The sequence below is a fragment of the Heterocephalus glaber genome, unplaced genomic scaffold (genome assembly GCF_053883595.1).
Source record: "Heterocephalus glaber isolate CG9 unplaced genomic scaffold, H.glaber_assembly_v1.0 deba00001504, whole genome shotgun sequence".
In the NCBI taxonomy this organism is placed as follows: Eukaryota; Metazoa; Chordata; class Mammalia; order Rodentia; family Bathyergidae; genus Heterocephalus; species Heterocephalus glaber.
The window spans coordinates 3,160,258-3,186,364 of NW_028258324.1; the positions used below are offsets into that span (position 1 = coordinate 3,160,258).

Sequence of the window (26,107 nt, forward strand, 5' to 3'; positions counted from 1 at the left end):
GACTTTTACACTGCCTGACATGGTAGCACAGTAATCCCAGCTACTCAGGAGACTAAAGCAAGAAGATAGATCACAAGGAGGCAGCCAGCCTGGGCAATTCAGCTAGACCCTGCCTAAAAATTAAAAATAAAATAAAAAGAGCTGGAGATGTAGCACATATAAGACACGTGCCTTGCATAGACGATGCCTGGGTTCAGTCCCCAGCACCACGCAAAAAAATAAAAAAGACCTTCAGTTCCACCACCTCCCTTGCAAGCACAAGGTCCTGAGTTCAAACACCGGTACTAAAAAAGACCTTTGAAGATAAAGGGTGGTCAATTAAAAAGCACAGAAGACTGCCAGGGATTTAGCTCAGTGGTTCCACTGTCTGCCTCACAAGGGCAAGGTCCTGAGTTTGATCCCTGGCACCAAAAAAATAAATAAAATAAAAAGCACAGAAGCAAGACGCACGGCACATCAAGCACACATACCAACTGATGATATTAAAAGAAAGCATGCAAGCTTAAAGAAAGATATGCCTGTTTTGAGGCTGCTATAAAGGAGGAGAGCTACACCCAAAGCCCCTGACTGTGGTTATTTTATAGTAAATCAAATTTATAAAAAAAATTTCAACTGGCCATGGTGGCGCATTCCTGTATTCCCAGCACTTGGGAGGTTGGGGCAAGAGGGTCCCTGAGTTCAAGGCCAGCCTAAGCTATACACTTGAGTTTAAGGCCACCCTGAATTACATAACAAGGCCCTGTCCCAAAAAAACAAAAAACAAAAGAAAATTCAACAACTATTTGATCTTTTGTTTGAAATGGCAACACAAGCTGGAAAGGAGATGTTCAGCTGCAGAAGTTCATGGAGAGGTACATAATTCCATCACAGAATACTAGAATAATTCAAATATGTAAATCTTAGCTGCTGAGTTATGGAAACATTACATACAAACATTAAAAGATCTCAACATAGGGCCGAGGATTTAGCTCAATGGCTTCGCTGCCTGCTGCGCAAGAGCAAGGACCCGAGTTTGATCCCCAGTACCAAAAAAAATAAAATAAATGATCTCAATGTAGTTAAAAACAAAGGCAATTCCAGAACAAGGAAGCCTAAAAGGCATAACAAAATTTTAAGTATATCTTGGATAAACTTGACTTGGGAGGATTTAGGTCATCCTTGGATGCTTTGCTATTGCTAACTGATACAAGTTGCACTGACTTACATTTTAAGAGAACACTTTTTTTTGGTACCAGGGATCGAACTTGGGACCTTGTGCTTGCGAGTCAGGCAGCGGCACCTCTAAGCTAAATCCCCGGCCTAAGATAACACTTTTCAAGCAACGAACTGTGGCTGTATTCAGAGATGCAGTCTCCCACATCTTCCATTTTCCAGTACCTAGCAGTTTCTGATAGACAGCACCCAGAATGATTGACAAGATTTGTAATTTTTCAGTATTACCAGGAAAAAACTGTGCATACATACTTCCAGCACATGAACGATTTAACTCACCAGTCACCATGTTGAATGTATTTCTGCTGCTTGTCCTGAGTTAAGACTTCTAACATTCTGAAGAAGATAGAACAAAGAAGTTCCTTCCATCCTCAGCCTCTTTTTAAGTTTTAATTTTGTTCTTTAAAAAATACAGTATATTTTTATAACTCCCCCATCATTATCCAATTTGCTAATTTCGCTACTCTTAGCTTCCTCTTCAACCTTAATGAAGCAAACAGTAAAACATAAGCTAGGAGATATTTTATCTTAAGAAAATGAGGCACGAATTTCCCCAGGACAAACTTAGAATTCTCTTAGAGCCAGAACATTACTGAAGTGAAAAAGGGGGTGGGGGAAGAGCGGAGAAAGCTTTAAGTCATCTGACTTTTATAGTGATACATAAACAGGCTTTAGAAATTTATACCGGGGGGCCAGGGATTTAACTCAGTGGTTCTGCCGCCTGCCCCGCAGGCGCAAGGTCCTGAGTTCGATCCCCAGTACCAAAAAAGAAAAGAGAAATTTATAATGGGGAACTTTGAATTTTAAAAAAAAAGGCAAAACATTTTCAGATTCATCCAATTTGTTCTAGGCAACTTTCTGGCTGAGGAGTGAGCTCAGTGGAACAGACTAAAGTTAGTTCCTCCCACTCATGCAGGAAAAAAAAGACTGCATTTAAGGATTTAAAGGGGCATTTTAGAGCTCACAGAGTTTCACATCTTCTACATAGGAGAGAGAATCCCCTTCCGGAGCGCACGGAGGTGACGTGTATGAATTGCGCTTATGGAAGAACTGGTTTCTAATGAAAAGAAAGCAGATACTACTGAAGGATCTTGTAGACATTAACGTTCCCTCCTTGGCACAAAGGCATCAGCACAACGTGAGAAAGCCCGAGGGAACTCTACCCTCTCGGGCCAACAGGACTCGGTTTCCGATGCAGGTCAGCACCCTCCCCAAACACCCAACCCGCACACTGGCCGCAGATAACCACGTTCTTTGAGAACAAGCAGCAATCTCGCCCGCCTCGCAGAGAAGCGGAGCCGCAAACTAGCCAGCAAAGCCGCTAGGTTTCTCTGCAGGCCTAGACCATGGCTGCCCGGGAACGTCACCAGAGCAGGAAGAGCCCAACCTTCAAACTTCCCCACGCAGCGAGCCTCCAGCCCGCCGCCCCTAGCCTCAGAAGCGGAGTCCTGCGCGCTCTCGAGGCACCATTGCGACCCAACAGGAGGGCGTGAGCCCGAAAACTGGAGGTCGCAGACAGGCGCGCGCCCCAGAAGCCGCTCCTCTCGTGGACCACAGCTATGAGAGCCGAAATACCGAGACGAGGACGCGCACGTCAGCGGCCACGCGCCCCCAGAGAGCCGCACAGCGCGCGCGCCCCCGCACGTAAAAACACGCTCGGGGCGCGCCCGCAACAGCGCGCGCACCGCGCCCACAAGAATCTTCGGTCCGCCCCTCCCCCACCCAGGGGCGGGGGCATGCGAGCCCAGGGACGTTCCGAGCTCGGGAGCCGCCCGGAGCTCTCCTGGGCCCCGCAGCAGCGGTCTGCCCGCCCCCGCCCGCCGTTGTGTGGGGTGGGCCTTCGGCCCAGGCCTGCACTCTTGCCACATCCCCGCCCCCACTGAAGCCCTCACCCAGCGACGTCACGGCCGCCGCAGCCTCCACTCGACCCGCCGGCCCCGCCGCACCGCCCGGGGGCCCGGTTCCGCCGTCGCCGACCCAAGACCGACAGGATTTTCTCCTCACAGATCCCTGAGCGCCATCTTACATTCAACCCTCACAGCCAATGGGTGCCGAATACCCCTCTCGCGAGAATCCGAGCGTGCGATCCCGCGAGAGGTGAGGCTGCCTCCCGGCCAGACTTAAAGTGAACGCTTCGGACCGAGAGGGAAGCCGCGCCCCAGGCTGCCGGAGCCTAGAGCAAATCCCAAAGTGGGGAGGAGCGCACCGCCCACGGACGCCCCTCGAAGTGGGGCGGAGCCAGGGTGGAGTTCGGCCCAGCGGGTGGCCTCCGCAGGCTGGGGCTGGGAGCTCCCCCTGGACCCACCTTCGGCCGCCCGCCGGAGCCTCCTTTGGTGGCGCAGCCCCACGCGGGCCCCGCCCTGGCGTGGGTTGGCCTCTCGCTTAAGGTGGCCCCACAAAGCCCGACCCGGGCCCGTCGCGCCCCTCCGCCTTCCCTCTTCCCAAGTTCCTGTGCTGCTCACCTCTTGAAGCACCCAGCGTTTAGGACCCTCGCCTGGTACTGCCGTTGAACTCGGCTTTCAGCAGTCAGGTCCACCTTAAAGCGGCCCGGGGTAGCTTGGTGTTTGTATACAGGGAAAATGTGCAAGCCTTTAAAGCTGCAGGCACACATGGCAGCCCACACTACCCAGAGGGCCACCAGCCTGCCATGCCTCTAGGCCTTTGCACTTTTCCTTTTGTTCTGGCAAATCTCCCTAGTCCTTCAAGGTTTGTCAGAAATTATTTCTTGAGAGTGGATAGTCTAAGGCCACGCTGGGTCAGGAACCTCTTCCCACTCTTGTACAGACCCCAGGAAGCTCTCTCCCATACACTGGAGACCTTTGTCACCATTGACTCCCCTTTCCTAGATGAATTTGAAAGGTGCCACATTTCTGCCTAATGTCGTGCTTGGCACATACTAGACACTCATTATTTGCTGAATAATCAGACTAGGAACCAAGCTTGTTTGCCTGGGCACACAGACACAAATTACATCTCTCTAGCACAGGGCTCCTAACCATGGTACAGCAACTCCAGGGCACTCCAGCCCCTCAGACCAGGTGCAAAGGATATTAATTCCACCCAAGTCTCTGCACTTGAGAGCCAAGCACTGCATAAGATGTTTTAAAGCTATCAGTGTCCCTTTGTTTTGGGAAAGCCCATATACACACACAGCATGTCTTAAGTCCCCAGGTACTATAAGAGCAGACAACACAGTCCTCGGGAGATTTAGCTATTCTTTATTGACTTGGGAGTGTGGGGCGATTCAGGCCCCTGCCCCAGCCTTCAGGAGGGTGAGGTAGGTTCATAATGCTTCCAGTTCACAACTTTCCTGGGTCCTCCTTCAGTGTGACAGTTCGGTTGAAGACAAGCTGCAGGGCAGTGGAAGAAGAATGAGTACTAACCCAGAACCAGGCCAAATGGCCTAGATAGGTTTCACCATGACTCCTTCCTCATCCCAGAGGAACTGACGGACCAGGGATCAGGAGATGGAAGTTCTCAGTAACTTTGAGACTATGGGTAAGGGACCAGGGGGCTCTGGAGCTCGATTTCAGAAGGATTCTAACAACCCCCATGCTTGCCCCCTACTTTGAAGATTAAGTAGGGTCGATATAAAATTGTGTGCATTGGACTTACTCTCTAAGCCAGTTTCCTCACCTGCAGAACATGAATGCCCCTACCCAGCTCAACTGGTGACAGGTAGCTAAGGGACTGTGAGCAGAGTGCTTATCACAATCAATGGCAGCCAACCTCACTGTTGGCTGAAAGGGACAGATGGATAAAGTCAAGTACCTGTCCTTGGCAGCTATCTGGATCCACAGAGAAGTACCCAACGCGCTCAAACTGGAGCTTGTCAAAAGGCTTTGCCAGAGCCACAGAGCAGTCTACTAATGCTGCTTCCACCACTCGCAAGGATTCCTACAGGCAGGAAACTCAGGCAGCAATCCAGCCAGGGAGGCCCACCACCCTCTCCACACTCTGTGAGCCTACCGGATTCAGGTCACAAAGGAATCCACCAGGGACCTCAGCAGGATCTTCAGGGTTCTTGTGCTGGAATCTACAGCCAGAATGGGTCAGACCCCTAGGTGGGCAGCCACAGCAGTCAATGCCCACCTTGTAATTGCTCCCACCCAGCTCTGTTCACTCACAGTCGCTCATAAAGGCGAATTTCACACTTTAGAGGCTGTGACACCCAGTGAATAAAAGCCTTGGGCTTCTCCCCAGCATCAGCCCGTGTGCAGGTCACCTCTAGGCTCTCCACACAGCCAGTGGGGCCCTGGAAGTGGGGAGACTGGCATTCAGGCTGGGGACCTACCACCAAATTCTGGCCCCAGCAAGCACTGCTCTAAGAAAGCTACAGCTGCCTCACCTTGACAACGTGCTGCAGCTCAATGACATAGCCTGTATGTCTCAGGCCCACCGGTTGGCCCCAAGCCAGGCGCTTATAGCCTGGCTCTGGCTCCTAAGGATAGAAAGGGGGTAGAAACAATGTCAGGCATGGTGGTGTATGCCTGTAATCCTAGCACTTGGGAGGCTGAGGCAGGAGAATCGCTGTGAGTCTAAGGCCACCCTGGGCTTACACAGTGAGTTCAAGGCCAGCCTGAACTACATAGCAAGACTGTCTCAACAAAACAAAAAAAGAAGCAAAAGGCTACAAGGGTCAGACAAGTATGAAGCTCTCCCCCCAACCCCATGTCTAATAGGGTCTGGTTCATTTGAAGCAAGTAGGAGATGGACTGACAGATGGGATGAGATGAAAAGACCCCAGAACTAGAAATAACAGCAAACAGAACCCTTTACCCCATTTAGAACCCATTCACCTCCTTGAAGTCCATCTTCTCAATGAAGACAATGGATGCAAAAGGAACCTGGTGGAAGCCCTTAGTCTCATCAGCTGGAAAGTTGGGCACCTGGATGTCTAAGTGCTATAAGCAGAAAACAGGTATATGATGCACATCAGGCACAAGGACCCCCATGCTCAGGCATACGCCCAGGCACACACCCACCCACCCTGAACCCATATTATCTACACATACACTGTTGAGATAGGCTCACCTTGGCAGCAGGAAAGTTGGTGATAACAACCTGTAGCGGTTCCAGCACAGCCATGGCCCGTGGAGCTGTGTCATTTAGCATATCACGCACACAGGCTTCCAGAAGATGTGGCTCCATTGTAGTCTGTGCCACTGTCACCCCAACCTGGTAAGAAAGTTCATCAGTCAAAGCCACAACTACATACTGTTACACCAGCGTTCATTTGCCCACCTGGCCCACTGGGCTATACCCGGGCACAGAAGCTGTTGATAGCTTCAGGCGGAAAGCCCCGCCGTCGCAGGGCCGTAAGTGTGAAGAGCCGTGGGTCATCCCAGTCCCTGTGGATGAGGTGATTGAGAAGATCTTTTGCAGCACATGCCACTCAAACTGCCACCCTTTGATGTGTCCAATAGCCACACCTACCGTACTGCACCAGCTGCTACAAGCTGGAGGATCTTCCTCTTGGAGACCACAGCATAGTGCAGGTTAAGGCGGCCATACTCCCACTGCACAGGGCAGTAGACATCCAGTGCATTGCACAGCCAGAAGTAAGAAGACCGGCTAGCATGGGAGGGTAGGGTTAGAACTGGCCACCACTGCAACCAGAGACCACAGAAAGGGCTACTGGAATCCCACTGGCCCTCCCCACCCATGGCCCCAGCTTCCTCACCGGGACTGGAATTCCTTGGTGCACAGTGAGTGGGTGATGTGCTCAATGGAGTCACAGAGGCAGTGGGTATAGTCATAGGTAGGGTAGATGCACCTGTGGGCATAGACAGTGAGCCCCACAATCCTGTCTCCTGCCCTGCCCCAGGCCTACAGCCCCAAAACCCCACCACATGGTCACACCCACCATTTGTCGCCTGTGCGGTGATGTGCTGTGTACTTGACTCGATAGGCCACAGGGTCCATCTTGCCATCCTCCATTACCAGCTTCATCCGCAGTGTGGCCTCACCCTCGGCAAACTTGCCCTTGCGCATCGCCTGGATAGATGAGTTTAGGCAGCCTCTAGCTACAAAGGCATCTCATTCTCAGCATCTTGGCCTGCCCAAACCCAGCTGCCCTTCCAGGACCTCACCTCAAAAAGCAGCAGTGATTCTTCCACTGGCCGGTCCCTCCAGGGTGAAGGCAGAGAGTTGTGACCTTTGAGCTCCTCCCCTCGCTGGTGGCAAACATAAGCCTGCCCCCTGTGGGGAAGGGTATGAGTGGCCAGCAGTCATGATGGGGTCAGCCTACCTGGCTCTACCTTATGGCCTGGCCTCACCTGTGGATGAGCTCCACAGCCCAGGCATACAGCTGGTCAAAATAGTCAGAAGCATATGTCACCTTGTGGGGAGTGTAACCTGAGGCAGTGCAAAATACAGAATGAGCCATTCACAAGACATGCCCACTGACAGGCCATGCCCAAGGGGAAGTTCACTGACACCAGAACTGCCTAGGCCTCACCCAGTCCGTACCCAGCCAGGTCACCATGTCATAGATAGCGGTAAAGAACTTTGCTTCCTCTTTCTCAGGGTTGGTGTCATCAAAGCGCAGAAAACAGATACCACTGTTGGCCTAGAAGAGCAGGAGTATCCATGAGCTCCCACATATCCATCAGCCCCAACAGAATAGCTCATCAAACTAGAACATTCTCAGAGCTCTCTCATGTCAGAATTAAAAATTTCTTCAAGTTCTCTCATATCCCTGTATCTAAATGTTCCAGATAAACCATTTCTTACACCAACTTGGAACAGACAACGTAGCCTCTTCAGTTTTTCCCAGTGAGCCCAATGGATTCCTAGATATCTGTCACACAGGTGGTTCCTCCATGGCCTCTGCCCACTGAGGCACATTATCAGGAACAGAAGGCAAAACAGAGACACCTTTCTGGCACCTAGTAACAGGAGCAGACAGTGCCAAGGCCACAGACCCATACTCACCTTGGCATAACCAAAGTTAAAATTGATGGCTTTGGCATGTCCAATGTGCAGGATTCCATTGGGTTCTGGCGGGAACCGGGTACGTACCTGAGTTAAGGTGAATAGGATCAGGGGAATAAGGTCAGAGCTCAGGCCACCCTAAAGAAACAGATGCCCCTTCCTAGGGAAGCCATGGTGATGGGGAAACAAGCCAGTATAGAGGTAGTCCAGCTATCCAAGCAGTTGCCAGATGGCACTAGCTTGCCTAGCCACATTCCCACACACCTGACCCCCAGTGATCTCCAGGTGTTGCTTCAGTAGATCCATAGTGTGTGGAGTAGTAACATAGCCAGGGGTCTTGTAGTTCTCACCTGCCAGGACCAGAACAAACTGGGGGGCCAGGCCGCAGCCCAAGAATCCCTATCCCAGGGGTATGGCTGTAGGAGTCAATGCCAAGAACCAGCCCTCCCCAGGGTTTCAAAGTGCCCACTCACCAGGCTTATGGAACTTAAGGGCCTCTCCCCGAAGCTGCTCCATCAGAGACAAGGTCAGGCCTGCAGGATCACCTACAAAGACAAAACCAAAAAAAATTTGTCCTCTTGATATAACTGTCATATCCAGCTCAGGAAGGTATTTCTACTACCCATATCCCACAACCAGAACACATCTGAGCAGGACTGTCTTCTCTCATTTTAGAGACAAGAGATAGAGTGCCACATTTCTGAGGCAAAGGAAACACCAGTAATCCCAGTCCAGAGGCAGAAGACAAGGTACTGGATAAGCCAAAAGCCTGAGGAGCCTGGGCTGTAAGGACACTTCAGAGGGAACACCCCGAAGTCGGGGAACTGAATGAGACAGGAGCCTCAAGCCTCTCACCATTCTCCACATCTTTTGCTGGCTTCTGGTCTGTTTCTTCTAATCGAGCTTTTGCCACCTGAGAAAAGCACCAAAATTACATGAGAATCTTTCCTGGGTAGGGAGAGTAAGGTCAGATACTCCCTTTGCCTGCCTGAAACATCACTGTACCCCACCCCCCAACACACATACACACCAGAATCCTGGGCCATTCCCAGCCTTACCTTGGGTTTCTTCTGCAGATCAGCTTCCACCTTGGGACCCAGAAGGTGGAGGACCTGAGCAGAGACCAGACTCAGGCAAGGACAGGCGTGTTTTTGGGGGTTTTTTGGTACCGGGGATAGAACTCAGGTCCTTGCGCTTGCGAGGCAGGCAGCGGAACCACTGAGCTAAATCCCCGGCCCAGGTGTGTTTTCTTTTGAGAAATTGCCCATATCTAACCACTCGCTTGAGGGCTTCCTGGGATGTCTACCAACACCACCTGGAAGAACCAACCCAGCCCATCTACCGCATCTTATGTGGTTGTGCAAGCCTCAAATGATTTCTCCTTCCTGAGGGTCCATATTGGGCCCAGAGAACAAACACTGCCATTTACAGAGAACTGTGGGTTCTTCATCAAGTCAAGCTATCTACCTCAGCCATCATTCTCTTGTGATTCTATGCCAGCATCTTGAGATGAAGGCCCCAATACCTCAGCTTATGGAATGAGGAAACAGAGGTTCAGAGTAAAGTGATTGGCCCTAAACTAGACAGCCCAGGGGCCAAAGTCAGATGCCACCCCCTCCACACTGGGTTCCACTATCATCAGAACAGGACAGGGTCTTCTCCCCACTTTTCTCCATCAGTGGATTCCAAGCCCTGTCCAGGCCAGGGTGTTTGCCAGCTTCACCTCAGGTAGGCGCCCACCTGCATGTCCACTTCATGCTTGATCATTTTGCCATCTGCCCACTTGAGCACAGCCCGAGCTTCTCCTAGGACCATGATGACAAGAAGCTGCGAGAAGGCAAGAGGGCATTTCCCTCCTCCCCAAGGAAAGGTCCTAGCTTACCACAGGAATCAGAGCCTGGGCCCAGCCATGACACTTTTAAGGTGCTCTGGCTCCTTCCCCACCTATCTCCCTCTCACTCTGCCCAGAAAATAAGGCATGACCAGCAAAAACATAACTCCTTGCCCCAAGCTCCCTCTCACCCATCAGCAGCCCCAGGTTGAAATGGTAACGCTCCATCAGGAGCTGGGACCGGTGCCTATTTATGGTGGCCTCCACCTGCAGAAAGCCAAACCACATGGTTGAGGAAAGCCCATTCAGAGATATTCTAGGGACCCATACCCTCACCCTGGGTCTGTCTTCCTGGGAGAGAAGCTGAGCCACTCTTTTCCAGGGCCAGGTGAGGGGAGGCAGCTGATGTGTGGGGAAAGACTTACAGCCTCCTCAATCTGCTCTGGGGTCACCGTAACACCCACACCACATTCCTGCTCGAAGTCCATAGTGTCGATGGGATCCAGAGGGTGACTCCGCACATACTCAAGGGCAGCTGAGAAAAGAAGAATACCTCCAAGAAATGCGCAGACAGGGCCCTAAGAACCTCAAGTATAATTTGGCCTCCTGAGCGTTTAAGCCCTGGCACTACATTAGAGAAAACCACAGGGAAGAAAAGAAGCTGGTGTTATATGGGAAGCTCCTCCTCACAACAGTTCCCAGGATACTTTCACCAGAGGCTACCCCCTCCACCCCAGTGCTTGTGCACAACTAGGTGTCCAGAAGGAAACTGGAGGAGTTGACAGAAAGAGAAGGTAGGGGTGTCGGCTGAATGGAGGGGGTGGGGAGGAAATTGGCTACAGGCAGGTGTCTCACCGCTCAGCTGGGGCTCAGTGTGGATCTTCTTACTGGCTATATAGCTCACAAGGAAAGAGAGACGCCTGGTATCCCTGAGTCGTGAGGCCAAGCCATATAGCAGGGTCCCGGTAGCTTTGTCGATGGTGGAGCCCAGAGTCTGCTGCGCCTGGGGTCAAGGGAGAAGCACCACGTCCAGTCAGAGGCAAGAGCAAGACAAGGGGGGTAGGTCCAGATCTGGACCCAGCTCCACGCTGCTGTGGGGCATCGTCAGCAGCCTCAGCCAAAGGGCAGAGGGGACTCGCACCTGGGTCGCCGCCTCACGCAACTGCTTACTCAGAGCCGCGTTCTTTAGCGTCTCGCGGGCCTTTGGTTCGCTCAGACCAAGGGCGGTGAAAAGCGATAAAGAGTCGGGAGTGGCCATCGCAGAAACACCGGAAACCAAAAGAAACTCTGGGCCGAATCTGCACGTTGGCATTCGCCTACTGACCAATAAGAACGAAGCTTCCAGGGAGAGCCAATGGTGTCCTTTTTTCACTCGAGGGGGCGTGGCTTCAAGGTGGCCTGAGCCAGCTAAGGGACTGTGAGCGGGACCGGCTTTTCCGGTTACTTGCCTTCCGGCTCTGTGGTCGTGGCCCACTGGAGGGGTTGAGTCACAGAGACTCCTTTGGCCCGAGGGAAAGTGTTCCGCACCGAGCCAGGAGGAAGACGCAGGCGTGGCCTTTTCCTCTGAGTTTACTACTTCAGCCCTGAGAACCTATCCCAGTCCTATTCTCGGGGAGTAAATGTGAGTTCCAGTCGCATTGCTGACGTCACAGCTTTAGAGTTGTCATGGAAACAGTTGAGCAGAAGGTAGCCCGGGAAATCCCTTGTCTAAATCCATTGCAGAGAAGATGCAGAATGGTTTATCGAGAGACACCACGTAAATCCAGCACTTTTTAGGTGCTCACAGAGACACATTCAGCCAGGAGAGGGAAGGGAAGGATTTGGGGCCAGGAGAGAATTCATAGTTCTGTCATGATTTAGTTTAAAATCTCATGCCACATTTACCTCTGTTGTCAAAGTATACAAATATTACAAAAACCACTACTAGCAAATTAGACCTTAAAATCCCTCTACATGCCTTCAGGGTGGGACAGAAAAGATGGAATACTCAGGACTATGGCTGCTGTCCTTGGAGGTCTCCCCACAGTCTCACCAGACTTCTAGGATCTACTGGCTAAAATAGAACGTGCAGACTTATTTTTCATGTAGAGGGTGGGAGAGGGCTGGGGATTTTGCTTAGTGGCGTCGTGCCTGCCTGGTAAGCACAAGGTTCTGAGTTCAATTTCCCGTACCAAAGGTGGGGGGTAGGAGAATAAGCTGTTGGTGGTAGGATCAAGAGGAAATTCTCAAATTTGGAATTGGGGCTGAGGTGCTTGGAGGCTTTGGTTTTACTTATATTTCTGGATCTTCAAGAACTGGACAGAATCCTGACTAGTGTGTAACCTGGTTGCTTTGTACCCAAATCTCACCAATGTCCAAGATCCTTGTCTGGACTTGTATTTTTGAGTGCTACATTATAACCACATCCCAGGTTTCATCCAGAGCTACATGCATCAGTATCCAGATCCAATCTATGTCCTGAGGCTTTGTACCTTTCTCTGGTCCCTGGGCCCCAGCCTGATAGCCAGCCCTAGAGTGCACTGTACAATGAAGGTCAAGTGCAAAGTCAAGTAGAAGATGCAGAGCAGGGCGCCATGGTGAAACACCAAGGAACAGAATTATAGCCATACCACCCCTAAGCCAAGTCTGCAGTTACAGGGGCCCAGCCCAACACAAAGATACCCATGATGGCTGGATATGGTGACATACACCTGTAATCCCAGCTATTCAGGAGACTGAGGCAAAGAAGACTGTGACTTTGTTTTGTTTTGGGTTTGGGGGTGGGGGTGGTTGGTAACGGGGATCAAACTCAGGACCTTGTGCTTGCAAGACAGGCGGCAGCACCACTGAGCTAAATCCCCAGCCCAAGACTGTGACTTTGAAGCCAGCCAGTCTGGGCAATGTAGTAAGACTTTATCTCAAGATGAAATTTATTTTATTTTATTTTAATTTTATTTTATTTTTGTACCAGGGATCGAACTCAGGTCCTGGCACTTGCACAGCATGGGGCAAAACCACTGAGCTAAATCCCCGGCCCTAAAAATGAAATTTTAAAAAAAGGCTAGAAGTCAAGCATGGCAGGACACATCTGTAATCTCAGAACTCTAGATGCTCCCACCCACAATTTCAAGGCCTACTAACCATGGTGGCACATGCCTCTAATTCCAGCACTCAGGAGGCTGAAGCAGGAAGGATTGCGGTAAGTTTGAGGCCAACATAGGCGACAGATGCCATCTCAAAATAATAAAGAAGGGCTGAGGATGTAACTCAATGCAAAGGCCCTGGGTTCAATCCTCAACCAAAAAATTAAAACAGAGCTAGGGAAGTAAATCAGTGTGAAGTCCCTGGGTTCAATCCCCGCTAATGCAAAAAACAAAACCAAACCCATGATGAACAGAGCCATGCAAAGTGCCTACTGCTGCCACTGTTCCCTTGGTACCTGATTGCTACCAAAAGATTCATTGCAACATCATCATAGCAAAGTCCTGCAAGTCTGTTCATGGTCCAGGGCAGAGCCTGCAATCCTGGTTCCCTCATGGGACCCTATAGCTCTATGTAACAGGATTAAGTAGTAGCTCTAGCAGTGCCACTAAGCATGGCACTATCCCTAACTCTGTCCGAGGCTGAGAGCTACCGGCAAGGCCTACATGCTAACCTTCATGAGACTGGTTCCATGGACTTAGAATGGGGATGAAGCTACAGGGTTGCCAGGACCCTGCCTCACCTCTACTTCTTATTCCCTCTCTGGCTCCTCTAAATACCTTCTTCATAAGTACCTTTGCTCCCTATCTCCCTCCAGTTAGAGATCAGCATCCTATCCTCCAATTCGAGTGGAAGGAGCAGCATTATCCAGAGCCAAGGGGGCTTCTTACAAGATGTATATACAAAGTTGCAGAGGCTCTGAAATTTGGATGAATATTCTAGGTCAGTTACCAGGAGCCAAGGTCTCAGGGACTCCTAAGGGAAGTAAGTTTGGCAGGACCTAGCACCCTCACTCAGGAAATCAAAGTAAGATTTACTCTGGTTCCGCCTATCCTCTTTCCAGAAGAGGATCTTCCTCACTGACACCCCCTCTCCATATTTATAATGTCCCTCTGGTATCTCTCCAGTATTGAAGATTAAACTTGGGGCCTTCACATGTCCCTACATCCCCAGGCCATTTATTTACTTATTATTTCTCAAATTTATTTATTTATTTATTTATTTTGGTATCAGGGATCGAACTCCGGGTCCTTGTGCTTTCGAGACAGGCGGCAAAACTACTAAGCTACATCCCCGGCCCCTACTTATTAATTTGAGACATGGGGCAGGGGATGTAGCTCAGTGGTGCCACGCCTGCCTGGCAAGTGCAAAGCCTGGTTCAATCCCTGGTACCACAAAAAAAAACCCAAAAAACAAAAAACTGGAGATATGGTCTCACTAAGCCACTAAATTGCCCAGGCTAGGCTTAAACTTGAGATCCTCCTGCCTCAGTCTCCCAAACTGCTGGGATTACAGGTGTGCACCACTACCCATGAGTCTCTCAGCAGTTTTCCTTCAGCTTCATTCCCCTCTGAGGAATGCAGATGGTATTCGAACAATAGCAAAGAAAAAGGTAGGAACAGTAAGGGAGGTGGATTGGCTCCCAGTCCCTTATAAAGTCCTCCCCAACCTGCTGTCAGGCAGCCCAAGGTGCTCCAGTGGCTGCATCTTTCACTCCATGCTGTAATCCAGAGATTCATAGAATTTTCCTCTTCCCTAGATATCCTGAGATCTTGACAGTGATGCCAGCTACAGCCACCTCTGTGAGACCCTGAACCAGTGGAATGACAGGGCAGTAGGTAGGTTCCACAGCTGATGGCACAGGGGCCTTCATGGCCCACCAGAAGTGAGCTTCAACCCCTCAAGTGCCCCTCAGATTACAGCATTTTCAGGGTCTCCAACACAGACAGATACACACACAAAAGATGATGGAGCTGGATAGGTCCACAGCATGTGGGAGATCAGTCACTAAGTCGTCTGCTTATTTATTATTTATTTTTAAAATATATTTAAACAGCAGCAATCACTTTCAAAATGCAAAAAAAAATTACAATTTTTAGAATAAAATTATAACATTTATAACGCGGGGCAAGAAGAATTGAAAGTAAAACTGAAAATCAAATCACACAGCACTGGAGGCAGCTGGAGAAGCCAAGGCCCACTGAGGGGACCAAGCTAACGAGGTCACAATCTATGAGGTTCCCACCCCCAAATTATAACCCCCAACTCCCCACTGATGCAGCCAGTGTCCTCTGGCAAAAGAAGAGAAGCAGCAAAGAGAGGGCCCTCTGTAGGGGATCCCCAAACCCAGTTTCCCAACAGCCAGGGACCTGCTAATCGACCTCCTCCATGTTGCTGTAGGTGGGGGCTGGGCGGTCCACAGGGGGGGCGTAGCGTTCAGGGGCTGTCCGCGTGGGGGCCACCTCTGGGGCCTGGCCAGGGCCTAGTCCCTGCAACAGAATACGAGGACAGGGGTTGGGGGCTGCCCAGTATGCTGCCTGGCATCCCGGGGGTGCTGGCTCAGAGCCCTGGCACCCAAGGGAGGGTCCCAAGGCAGGCGCAGATAGCAGCAGTATTGAGACAGAGAGACGAGATCGGGCCTGAATAGTCTTGCTTTATTAATGGTTTAAATACAGGAAGTAACTTGGGTGGAACCAAGCTCCAGGCCAAGGGTCAGTGCAGCAGTAGAAACAGACAGACAGCTAGATGGATATCCAACCCAGGATGTTCTGCCCCTGCAGAGGCCACATTTCCCCTCTCCCACCAGATGTACACACTGAGGCCCAAAGCCTAGTGCTGTTCCCCACCACAAAGGCAGGCACTGCCTGGCGGGCAGACAAGTAGGCCAGCTCCTAGCAGCTGCGTGCAGGTGAGCTCATCTCCAGTGACTCTGAGATACCAGAGGATAGAACACGTTGAGCACTAGGGCCACCAAAGCGGCCACAGTGCCAAGGACAAAGTACCGGAGGCAGCCCTCATCTGGTGTGGTAGGGCCACGTGATGGAGTGCCCACCCAGTCTTGGGGTCCCCAGGGACCAACAGGCCCAGGCCCCTCAGGCACCATCTCTTCCTCGGTCTCGAGCTCCTGCCAAATCCGGGAAGCCTATGGTATGTGGAAATATCCATCAGCACCCAGGGGGATTAGGGAGGACTCAGTGTCCCCAAGACCCCTGGCTAGGACAGCCCTGCCTGGGTGACCAGAGCTAAGCCCCTGCAGTCCAGATGAAGCAGCAGGGAGATGAGCAGGTACTCAGTTTCGGGGTTGTCTAGCATGTGCAGATGAGAGTGTGAGCATCCTCAGTCTTTTGGTCTCAAGACAGCCTCATAATCTATATGAAGCTTCTCTTGGGGATGGGTGAAGAACTCAATTTTTGAGTCCCACAGAGGGGACTGCTTTATGGAGGCTGGGTTTGCCAACCCCAAGGCAATCTCCTGGGGGGACTCCCCATATCCAGATCCTGACCACTGTCTTCTGAGGGATTCTCTGAGCTGATAGAATGGGATCAAGGGAGAAGGCTGGCAGTCCAGAAAAGTGGGATAACCATGCCTATCAAATGGGTCTAAGGCACACCATGTCAGTAAGAGACAGAAGGCCCTGAAAGATCACCGGGGATAGCTGCTCAACCCAGAGAGTGTGACAGCTACCAGACACTGTGGCCAGCCCTGACAGGCCCCATCTTGAATGCAAGCCAGAACACAGGGACAAATCCCAAGAGCAGGTCTGCAGGCTGGGATGTGAGGAACATGTAGAGGAGAGCTGGGAGAAGTCAGATACAGTCTGTTCACAGCACAGTGCCTGGTGAGGCTCACAGCAGTTGCTTGACCTGTGCCTTTATGCATATTAGTGGAGCATGCTGGTGACATGTACCTTTTGAGTGTCTCTTGGGGACCAGGATGCCTCTAGATGAGGCTCTGATGGTAAAGAACCCTTTCTGTAACTTCTGCAGGTTCCAAAGCTTGAAGGGTCTATCGCTGGAGGAGCAGCTATCCCCCAACCCTCCCCAATCTGAGTTGGCCCCAACTAACCTACAAAGCTTCCCCCATGCCTCACCTGGCTGGCAGCAGCCTCGGCTGCAGGGTCTAGGTCTGGGTGGTGCTCAGAATGACCTGCCCTGGGGGGCCTCTCCACAGGAGAGTTCCGTCGGCGGTAGAAGAGTACATAGGCATAACGGGTCACGACCTGGCTCTCGTCTACTGTCGTCACAGTGCTGTCATCAAACAAGCGCCAGCCTACAGCAGGGTGGGAAGAATGTGAACATAACCTGCAGCACCATCTCTAACACCTATCCAACTGGCTGTGTGCCCTCACCCACGTCACTGCGCTGGCTGCTGCGATCATTAGGCAAGCGTGCACAGGCTGTGTAGTGGCCACCAATCATGCCTCCATAATGGTTAATGACAGCATATAGGTCATAGCTGGGCAGCTGCTCCTCTTTCTGACCAATGCAGAACTTGCTCAGGTCCAGGTTCCTGCATTCCCAATGAAGGAAAGGTGAGACAGATAGTCAGCAGGTGCCCAGGGTGCCCCCTGGTCCCCCTGTCCTACCTAGTTACCAGAGACCATTGCTCACCGAACAGGAAACTCCACTAAGTCATTGATCTTATCACGCCAGATGAAACTTCGGAAAGAGAACCGCTTGAGCTGCACAATGAGCACATTGGGCAGGCGCCACAGCAGCAGCTGCTTGGAGGCTTCCCGGTGCTGTTTGCATTGTGGGCAGTACCTGTTAAGGGACATAAGAAGGCTCAGGACCAGCATGTTCTCCCTCCACCCTGCCCACCACCATGCCCACTGCTCAGCTCTCACCAGGCCTCCTCAGGTGCCAGCACCTCAGGCCGTGTGAAGAGGTTGAGGCACTGGTCCAAGGTGAAGTGGCCAGCACGGGCAGCCTCACCAGCAGAGCCTGGGTCCTCAGCACATTCTAGCTCCTTGGAAGCTACCAATACAAACTCCTGCAGGCGCTCGTTGTTCCGCCAGACCAGAGCCAGGCTACAGTCATCACCCAACTCCAGTGGGGTCTCCCCTAGAGATAAGCAGGAACAGGGGTCATGCACCTGTGGAGGGCAGGCAGCCCAAACTACCCCATGGCTTCCACCCACAGACTCAGACACCTTTGTCCTCTAGCCGCTGTTCTCGGTTAGATGCGTCAATTTTATAGATGAAGAACTGGGGTGTGTGGGCATTTATGGCTTCACTTGGGTGTTGGTACCCAGGCACAGCAGCTGTGAGAGAACATGATAATCAGAGCTCCCTCTACCCACCAAATCAAAATCATCATCCCCAACTTCCCCTGCCTCCCATCCCAGCCCTCAGAGCCTTTCGATGGCTCCTACCTTCAGGCCGGGACACCCTCTCACCAACAGGCAAGGAGCCATTCTCAACGGTCCCACTGGTCAGCATCTCAGAAGAAATTCCACTGGTGCTAGCCACAGGCCCCCGATCAGGAGCTACCCATACTCGGGGAACTCCTGTGTCCCCCTCAGCCACCAACTGGAGTTCTGGAGGCTGAATAGGCTCCCTCTCACTGTCCCCAGCCTCCAGGGAGCTAGTAGAGAGCAGCGTGGTGCAGCCAGGGCTCTGGGACTCCAAGGCCATCCGGCCAGGCTGGAAGGGTGGCTGGAATACACTCACCGAGTATCTGGCAACAGATAGCAAGGTAGGTCAGTGCTCTTTAGCCAACCCAGTGCCTCTGAACACCTCATTTCTCCACCACCCCACCCTACTCCAACCCCTGGGTACTTACCGGGCATAACCTTCCAGCAACTGAGTCAGACGAGCATAAGTGAGGCGTGAGGCAGGTACACTGACCAGGAAGGGGTAGCCAATGTTCTCAGGGCGGCAGAGGCCCTTATGGTCAGGCCAGTGGTTTTTCTGGCAGAGCCTGGAGGGCAGAGGAAGATAAGGACTGCAGCCCCAACTCCTATGACTATATACTGGGGGCTAGTCTAAGACCCTGGGAATTGGGTAGGCCAGGTCTTCCTCCCCTAAGGTCTAATAAAGTAGGGTAGCAGGAGGAAGGCTTAAAACATATGTGTCTTTGTGTGGAAGGACAGCATGGTGGCAAGTGGAAGGAGAGGAAGGATGGGGGGAAACCACAGGGTCCTCACTGGTTGCAGTAGCCCACACGGTAGCACCGGGTACAGCGCTTCAGTTTTTCATCCTCTGACTGCTGCTTCCGCTGGCAGGCTGCACACTTGGAGATGGGGATGCTGGGTACCTGGGGGCGCTAGGGTGGGTTGTTTGACTTAGCAAGGCAAAGGAAGAGTGCCCTCCCAACCAGGGTGCTGTGTTACCAGGTCAGCCCAACTCACCTGTTGTACCTCTAACACCACTACCCGCTCCTTAGCCAACTCTGGGGATAGCAGCTCAAAGCAGAGGAGTATGTCAGATGGGGACACAGTGTCCAGGGATTGGGAGGGGAGAAACACACGGTGAAAGCGATTCTTAATCACCTAGAGACAATGAATACATAGATCCCATGTGAGAATAAGCCCTTTCCCTAGCTCTGCTCCTCCCCACCCTTAATCCCCCTCCAGACAAATGGTGCTGCCAGGCTAAATGCTAGGAAATTTCAGGGAGGGCCAGCATGTAGATGTGGAACAAAATGAGAAAGTAGTAGATGGAAGAAGAAACACAATGGTGGGATTCTTGTAGCTCAAGCCCCATAAATGAAGATGGTAAGAAGTTAGGGTCTACTACCAAAAAAGGGAGAAACTGACATGGCTGGAAACTAATGGCACCTCTGTCACATAGCCCAATGCCTAGTTTCAACAGTGCCTCAAACAAGAGCACACTGCCTGTGTCTCATGTGTTCACATACATGTGCACAACTGCCAATAACTATACTTATCTGTACATACATATGTCCACATATATAAGAGCCTGAGAAAACAGGCATACCTCAGCCAGGCGCAGGTTCTCAGGCTTCACGTGAACACTCTCAGAGAGCGAATCCAAAACCTCACTCGCACTGGAGTTCTCCTTGCTAACACTCACCAGGAACTGTGGTGACAAGGGTGGAGTCAGTGGGGGAGACGGGTCAGGTTCCCTGAACAGCTCAGAGGGGAAGGGCTTACTCCTCACCTTGATGGGTTTACAGTGGGGCTCTCGGGCAAAATAGAAGATGGGAAGAACCTTTTGCTTTTGTGGTAAGGGCACCGGCAGATAAAGGAATGGGTCAAAAGTGATGGAGACCTGTGAATACAGATAGCACTAGAGTGGCTATGCAAAGACAAGATGCTTATGTCCAGAAAGCCTCCTCTAGGCCCTCTCACAGCTCTCAGGACCCTCACAGCCAACCAGCAAACTCTAACACTAAATGGAGCAGGAAAACACAATCCTGGCAGATAGCCGCTTACTTGATTTTTTTTGCCTGCATCCCATGTGCCTTTTGGATCTTACCCACAGCCCTGCCACTCCTTTGCTATACCACATCTTTAAGCCCAAACATTGCCTTTATCTCACCGAGGAAACCTACCCTACCTGATCCCTTCAGCCCCAAGGAGCCCAAGGCCTCAATGCCAGATTCCTTGCCCCAGTGTTGCACTAAAGGACCTGAAAATGCGGTCTCTGGACCCGATCTCACCCAGCGAACTGAGCCCAACTAGGGACCTCTTCTCTTCCTTTTCCCTTTTGCAGTGGTGGGGCTATGGGATCTGTCTTGAGGGAAGTCCATCACACCTTGGCACACACAGGGCACACCAACTTTGACTTGTACTGGCCCTGAAACAGGTCCACGATGAAAGAGTCATTCCTCATCTTGTGCCGCTGCCATGCTTCCGCAGCCACCACCTGAGGAAAATGGTGGTGAGAACGAAGGACACCTAGGGGCTAGAGTGCACACAAGATGCACCCACGTTGAGCTCCACCCTAACCTCATCAGGCCGCCCATCTGAGTCCACAGTCTCTGTGTAGGGCTTGTTCTGGATTCGATTCAGGTCCTCATGTAGCCCATCCAGCAGGAAAGCCATGAACTCCTGTGCATCATGCTGGGCATAGCCTGTGAATTGGCTGGCCTTGCTTGCCACAATGGCCTGGATACAGAGACCAAGGTGTAAGCGTGAAACCACAGCAACCCCTGTACATCTAGCTGGCCAGCCCTCCCTGCCCTCTCCAGATCACCTTCAACTTGGAAGGCTGAAAGGCATGGTGAGTGCCCTTCCACAGGGCCCGAAGCAGCACAGCAAAGCCAATGGCCAAACGCCCACCAGTCCCCAGCGGGTTGTTATAGTTGATCTCAGCCTCAAAGGAGCGGTCTAGGAAGAGCAGCCAAACCAAGGTATGAGGGATAAAAGCATCCTTTCTGCCTCTGCCCCAGGTTGCTGGCCCTAACCTCACCATGGAAGAAGTCCCGAAGCTCCCGAGTGTTGGACAGAGACTGAATGACACTGTTCATGAAGCAGGTGTTGCCTAAATTGACAAGGCCGGTGAATCCTGGCAGACACACCTTCTTCTCTTCCTCCTCTTCCTCCTCCACACTGTCTCCACTCACAGGGCTGTGGGGCATTGGAGGCACCATACATGTGGGCTTGGGCTGTGGGAGCAAAGCGGACATGAGAGAGCAACCCTGAGGCTCTCCACCCTCCATTCTTTTTTGGGGGGGGCGGGGATTGAGACAGGGTCTCACCATGTAGCTCAGGCTGCCCTCTCTCGATCATCATCCTGCCTCAGCCTCCCAAGTGATGGGATTACAGGTGTAATCCTACCACACCCAGCTAGCCTCTATTCTTGGCCCTTCGAAACCTAGGAGTCTCACCGAGGCCAGGTGTGGTTCTGGCTTTGGGGATACATGCTCCAAGGGGGTGCGGGCGGCCACACTATCCAGCCCCACATCCTCAGATCGAGCCTTAGCTTTGTCCTTCTCCACAGCTCGAGCTTCCTCCTGGCCTGTCAGGGGGTGTGGAGGACTTCCAGGAGGGGCTGACTCCAGAGGAGTTGGACCTGTCGGCACAGCAACCTTTGCACCACCCACTGCACCTTAAAAAGGGGGAATGAGGGGGCTGGTGGTTAGCAGCACGTGGCAGGGATGGGGGTCCTGGTCATGGAGGGCTGGGCAACGAAGGGAGCTCGTATGCAGACCTCGTGCAGCCGGGGCCTCCAGGCCCCCCCAGCGCTGACTCTGCCGCTTACGGAGGCAGATGTCGATTCGAGAGGCCGTGAAACAGAAGGTGCACTGTTCTGGCTCAATCAGGTTCCTGCAGAAAAAGGCTGAGCTCAGGGACTTGGGTAAAGGAGCTATCAGGTTTGACAGGCCAGGGAGATGAAGCCCCAGGTGGGACAGGCATAGTGACAGGGCCTAGCACCACCCACCTGAGCTTCACCTGCCAGCGGAAGATGGTGTGAGACCCACAGCCCGGATGCAGCCTCAGGAAGTTTCCATCCCTACAGAGGCAGAGCAGGGCAGGAGAAAGGACAAGGAAGACCATGAGATGTGAGGCCTCATTTGAGGTGCACTGTCTGCCCCAGCTCCTGCCCCACCACCCACCTGGTCTGGAAGATGAGTGTGAAGTCCTGCTCCCGGAAAAGTACTCGAGAGGTGTCCCTTTGGATCTCCTTCACATACACGTGCACCACCACTGAATCCGGCCCCTTCTCGTATGAGTCATTCTTGACAAATGCCAGGTTCACTATGGACTCAGGCTCTATGTTGAGACCATGGCTCAGTACCAGAACAGGTTCTAGCCTATTTCTAGTCTACTCCCTACCCACCCACCAACCCTGCAACCCAAACTAGGGCTCCACCTGCCCACTTCCAGCCCTACCTTTATCATCTGACAAGGCTGCAACATCTGCTGGTTCTACCATCTCCTCTTTGACGTGGCCATCTTTCCCAGAGTCTCTGCTTTGGATAATGGCTGCGGGAACTGGGTCATTCCTGGGGAAGACTGCCTTCTCTCCTGACAAAAGGGCTAAATTCGTCTCTGAGCCCAGAAGGCAGGTTTTGGGGTTCAGCAGTGGTACCTGGAGCTGTTCTTCAGCCTCAACCTATTCATAGCAAGATTGTGGGCATGATCAGCCTTGGGCCTAGCAGATGATCCCCCTTCTAGTCCACACCCCTTCCCCCCACCTCCTAAGACCCAAACAGGCACCCAGCTCTCACCTGGGCGTCCAGATCAGCCAGGAAGGGTGGGGCATCACCCTGGAGTCCAGGGCCATCCCTGGACCTTTCCCCCTCTGGCCCTCTGCGGAGATGCACAGCCCTCTTGGCACTGGGCCCTGCCTGGACCCCAGGGCCAGCCCCTGAGCCTACCTCACCACGGCCCTGGGCTCGCTTTTGGTTCCGGGCCTCCTGCTTAGCCCGGCGGGGCTCAGGGCCTGGCTCCAGGGCAATGGGAGACAGCTCCTGTCCATTCTCTTGGCATCGCAGACCTGATACCAGCTCCTGGGTCTCTAGTTTCTTCTGCCAAAAATACAACAGTCAAGCCCCATCAACTACATTTGGTATCCCACTCTACCCTGTACTAGAACTCACCAGAAGAGAGGGCCAAGTGAGCAGAGGCACCTTCTTAGGCAATGCCAGCTGTAGGAGACCACCCTTGCGGGCCTGCACTTTGGTGCAAGAACTTTCTATTTCAGCATAGAAGACACCACCCCACTGCCGACCACCTGGAGACAGAGTAGTGGCAGTGAGCTCGGGGGCAGGAGTAATCACAGAATTAGAATATACTGCTTTGCTCAGGGCAGATGGACATACCTGGAAGCCGAACCACACAGTCTGTGTCTGTGAAGGCAGCATCCACCTCCTCCAGCTGCAGTGGACCAGTTCCCACACGCAGCTTAACAATTACCTCATCTGCACTCTGCCTCCAATCAAGCAACAACTCTGTAAGGGGAGATGACAAGGGTCTCCACAAGCTGATGATGGGGATAAACCGGTAACAGAGACCCAGGCCTAATGGGTCTGCCCCAAGATAGAAACCAAAGTCCCAGTGCTCACTCACCTTTCTTAGCGCTTAAAAGTCTCATTCACTACTCACCTTCTTTAGTCTGCTCCTCTTGAGGAGTGGACAGTGACACTAACAACAAAGTAAAAAACAGGGAGGCAATGATAAGGTGCCAGTTTCCCAGACCCTATTACCCCAAGACACCATCTTCTGGATCTCAGCCAAGTACCCTGAGCTCAGAGCTGAGGCTCTACCCAACCTGCCATGGGGCATTCAGTCAGCATCAGACCAAGACAAAGGAAGTGGCAAAAGTCATCTCCCAACCCCCTATCACTGTATGCCTAGTGAGAGGGACACAAAAGGAAGTTATGAATATTCTGGGAATGCCACTCCCACCTCTCCTAGGGTCTCCATCCTTGCTCTCCTGGTTTGCTCGATCCTTCTGCTTCTTCTTACTAGTGGCCTCCTCCAGTCCTGGGGGCCCTCTCCTTGGGCCTGTGGCACTGGTCCCTCCAGACATCTTCAGCCGCTTGGTTGACAGCCAGAGTGCCCCGGGGTCGGCAACAGCGTCTGGGTCAGGGCTGCGGCGCTTTCTTCCTGGCCCAGCTATCTTGGCAACTCTTTGTGGCTAAATTCTCCAGCAAGGAACCGACAGCCTAATGAAAAGGGACCGGTGATCACTGCCAAGGCTGAAAAAATTGCTTCTTGGCTACAGCCAGGGCTTAGCAATCCAGGACACTCTTAACCCTACAGAGCAGCATCTCCTCATTACCTAAAGGAGCTCTGAATATTCTCAGGCTATTCTGAAGAGGGACTAATGCAAGTAGCAGCAACCACTTCTAGCCAAGTCTTCTTGTTACCTGTCACAATAGTCCCTCAAATCTGGAAGCCTCTCTGAGGAGGCACCAGGTCAAGACAGCCATGGCCTAAGACCAGACTCCTCCTCTGGACAGGAGCCATGGCTCCTCAGCAGGGTGCACACTTTTCCTTCATTCTCACTGGCTGCTTAGTCACCCCTAGAAAAGTAGAAGATAGAGGAGAAAGGCAGGAAAGCTAGACACCATTAGGCAGCAGGAGAGTCAAGTTGTAGTTGAAAACAGGTTCAACCCAGCTGCTCCCACTGCACAGCAAAGGTCCTGGTGCAAAGGTGACCCATCTGCCTCCTGCCAGCTCCCACCTTTGCCTATGGTACTTTGGTCTTTCTCCATCCCAAGAAAGAACCTACCAGCCACAGAGAGGGGCTGACTCCAGTACTAAGGCATGACAGGCACCTAGCTTGAGACCAGAATAGACATCACCTTCTTTCCCAAGTCCCTTCACTCATCATCAGCTCTGAGCCACTGGGTCCTTCTACCCAGTTTCCCATGGAACTGCCAGTGCATTCTGGGCAGCTTCACCATCCAAAACAAAGTTCTCAAAATCAGATACTGAGATGAAGGTAGAGACAAATCATGGACTCTTAGCAATCTCAGCCCCTGGCCTGAGCAAGCAGCAGGACTTATAGTGACTAACCTATGTTTCTGTGGGGGAGGGAAGGGTGATGGGGTCAGATGTGGCACTGGTGAGCTGGATCTTTAATAATGGCAGGTCCAAAGTTGGGGGGGTGGGGTGGACACCTGCTTCTCTCACCCACGTCTCAGGCGCAGGTCTCATCCTTCCCTCATGCTCGGGGGCATCAAGGCGGGAAAGGGGCTGTCGAGGCCTATACAAAATTACTGACCACAGCCCAGTGCCAACCTCCGAACCTGGGCCCACCACCACCTCCTCCAGGAAACCTCCCTCGCTCGCCGCTAGTCCTCTTTGAGGACCGGGGCCAGACCCTAGCATAGGGTAACGGTTCCGCCGGCATCGGTGGGCCCAGCACGCTGCACGGCTCGAGATGTCGCGGCTGGCACACCCCGTGACCTTGAAGAAGCCGTCTGGGCCCGCGCAAAGGCCTCCTCGCTGGGGCCCCAAGGGCGAGTCGCGGCCCACCCCACTCACCGAGCCAGACAGCCGCCGCTAGCCTTCTTCAGGCCCTGGCAACCCGCTCTCGATTCCGGTTCCGGCGTCAGGTCGGTTCCGGTTCCGGCGAGTCCCTCCCTCGTCCGGGCGGCGGCACGGCCGCCGCCTTTTTAGCCGCTTGTTTTGTTTCGACTTCCACTTACTGCTGCGGCTGGCGGGGCGCCAAGTCAGTGACGCACTTCCGGGGAGCAGGCGCTCCGGATGGGCAGCGCCAGGCCTGCAGAGCGAGGAGGGGCTGCG

At 52.5% G+C, this 26,107-nt stretch overlaps 3 protein-coding genes across 24 annotated transcripts in view; all 3 read right to left on the reverse strand.

Annotated features, from left to right (window-relative positions):
• Qrich1 (glutamine rich 1) overlaps positions 1-3,542 on the reverse strand; it is a 46,793-nt gene extending 43,251 nt beyond the window's left edge. For 2 of the 9 annotated variants that reach the window (XM_013069966.3, XM_087186041.1), the window contains exons 1-2: positions 3,105-3,238; positions 1,492-1,548 (exon numbers count right to left, since the gene is read on the reverse strand). The gene's annotated coding sequence lies outside the window, so the exon portion shown is untranslated. Of the gene's footprint in view, positions 1-1,491; positions 1,660-2,599; positions 2,804-3,104; positions 3,263-3,517 lie in introns of those variants that run through there. The other 7 variants (XM_004833992.4, XM_004833991.4, XM_087186040.1 and 4 more) reach the window with 7 other exon arrangements.
• An 871-nt stretch (positions 3,543-4,413) lies between these two features.
• Positions 4,414-11,321, reverse strand: Qars1 (glutaminyl-tRNA synthetase 1). Of its 4 annotated transcripts, none has more exons than XM_004833998.4 (24): positions 11,121-11,321; positions 10,835-10,982; positions 10,405-10,514; positions 10,171-10,246; positions 9,889-9,953; positions 9,207-9,260; positions 9,004-9,061; positions 8,622-8,693; positions 8,413-8,498; positions 8,149-8,235; positions 7,684-7,783; positions 7,491-7,569; positions 7,305-7,413; positions 7,079-7,209; positions 6,896-6,988; positions 6,649-6,786; positions 6,476-6,563; positions 6,247-6,390; positions 6,012-6,116; positions 5,561-5,653; positions 5,340-5,467; positions 5,182-5,248; positions 4,984-5,109; positions 4,414-4,562 (listed from the first exon to the last, which is right to left on the reverse strand). In XM_004833998.4, exons 1-24 carry the CDS (start codon positions 11,289-11,291, stop codon positions 4,512-4,514), a joined length of 2,379 nt encoding a protein of 792 aa, XP_004834055.3. In that variant the 5' UTR covers positions 11,292-11,321; the 3' UTR covers positions 4,414-4,511. The 4 variants fall into 4 exon arrangements, 3 of the variants coding, with proteins under 3 accessions (XP_004834055.3, XP_021115043.1, XP_087042165.1); XM_021259384.2 differs by having other exon boundaries at positions 11,150-11,288; XR_002395480.2 differs by lacking the exon at positions 5,340-5,467.
• Positions 11,322-14,952: 3,631 nt separating this feature from the next.
• On the reverse strand, positions 14,953-26,018 carry Usp19 (ubiquitin specific peptidase 19). Of its 11 annotated transcripts, XM_021260430.2 has the most exons (28): positions 25,847-25,983; positions 24,724-24,879; positions 24,260-24,519; positions 23,957-23,995; positions 23,674-23,802; positions 23,452-23,585; positions 23,080-23,379; positions 22,742-22,964; positions 22,465-22,621; positions 22,290-22,361; positions 22,059-22,174; positions 21,736-21,956; positions 21,318-21,513; positions 21,102-21,235; positions 20,855-21,013; positions 20,661-20,771; positions 20,064-20,174; positions 19,881-19,982; positions 19,292-19,432; positions 19,088-19,206; positions 18,724-18,861; positions 18,314-18,618; positions 18,092-18,202; positions 17,787-18,003; positions 17,551-17,703; positions 17,289-17,449; positions 17,031-17,209; positions 15,574-16,082 (listed from the first exon to the last, which is right to left on the reverse strand). In XM_021260430.2, the coding sequence occupies exons 3-28, from the start codon at positions 24,381-24,383 to the stop codon at positions 15,855-15,857; spliced, it is 4,080 nt and encodes a 1,359-aa protein (XP_021116089.1). In that variant the 5' UTR covers positions 24,384-24,519; positions 24,724-24,879; positions 25,847-25,983; the 3' UTR covers positions 15,574-15,854. The 11 variants fall into 11 exon arrangements, with proteins under 11 accessions (XP_087042160.1, XP_004834069.1, XP_004834068.1 ...); XM_087186034.1 differs by lacking the exons at positions 15,574-16,082; positions 24,724-24,879 and adding an exon at positions 14,953-15,429 and having other exon boundaries at positions 21,736-21,950; positions 23,230-23,379; positions 25,847-26,018; XM_004834012.4 differs by lacking the exons at positions 15,574-16,082; positions 24,724-24,879 and adding an exon at positions 14,953-15,429 and having other exon boundaries at positions 21,736-21,950; positions 25,847-26,018.
• Positions 26,019-26,107: the final 89 nt, after the last annotated feature.

Excerpts from the sequence above, each read along its gene's own strand:
- Qars1 (XM_004833998.4), bottom strand. The coding sequence starts at position 11,291 with ATGCCAACGTGCAGATTCGGCCCAGAGTTTCTTTTGGTTTCCGGTGTT. Across the intron at positions 7,414-7,490 it reads GCTGTGGAGCTCATCCACAG|GGGGCAGGCTTATGTTTGCC; the intron begins GTGAGGCCAGGC and ends CCTTCCCCACAG. Across the intron at positions 5,468-5,560 it reads AGCTGCAGCACGTTGTCAAG|GGCCCCACTGGCTGTGTGGA; the intron begins GTGAGGCAGCTG and ends CCCCACTTCCAG.
- Usp19 (XM_013069991.3), bottom strand. The coding sequence starts at position 24,383 with ATGTCTGGAGGGACCAGTGCCACAGGCCCAAGGAGAGGGCCCCCAGGA. Across the intron at positions 18,619-18,723 it reads TTGCTGGAAGGTTATGCCCG|ATACTCGGTGAGTGTATTCC; the intron begins GTAAGTACCCAG and ends ATCTGTTGCCAG. Across the intron at positions 17,704-17,786 it reads CTGGCACCTGAGGAGGCCTG|GTACTGCCCACAATGCAAAC; the intron begins GTGAGAGCTGAG and ends GTCCCTTAACAG.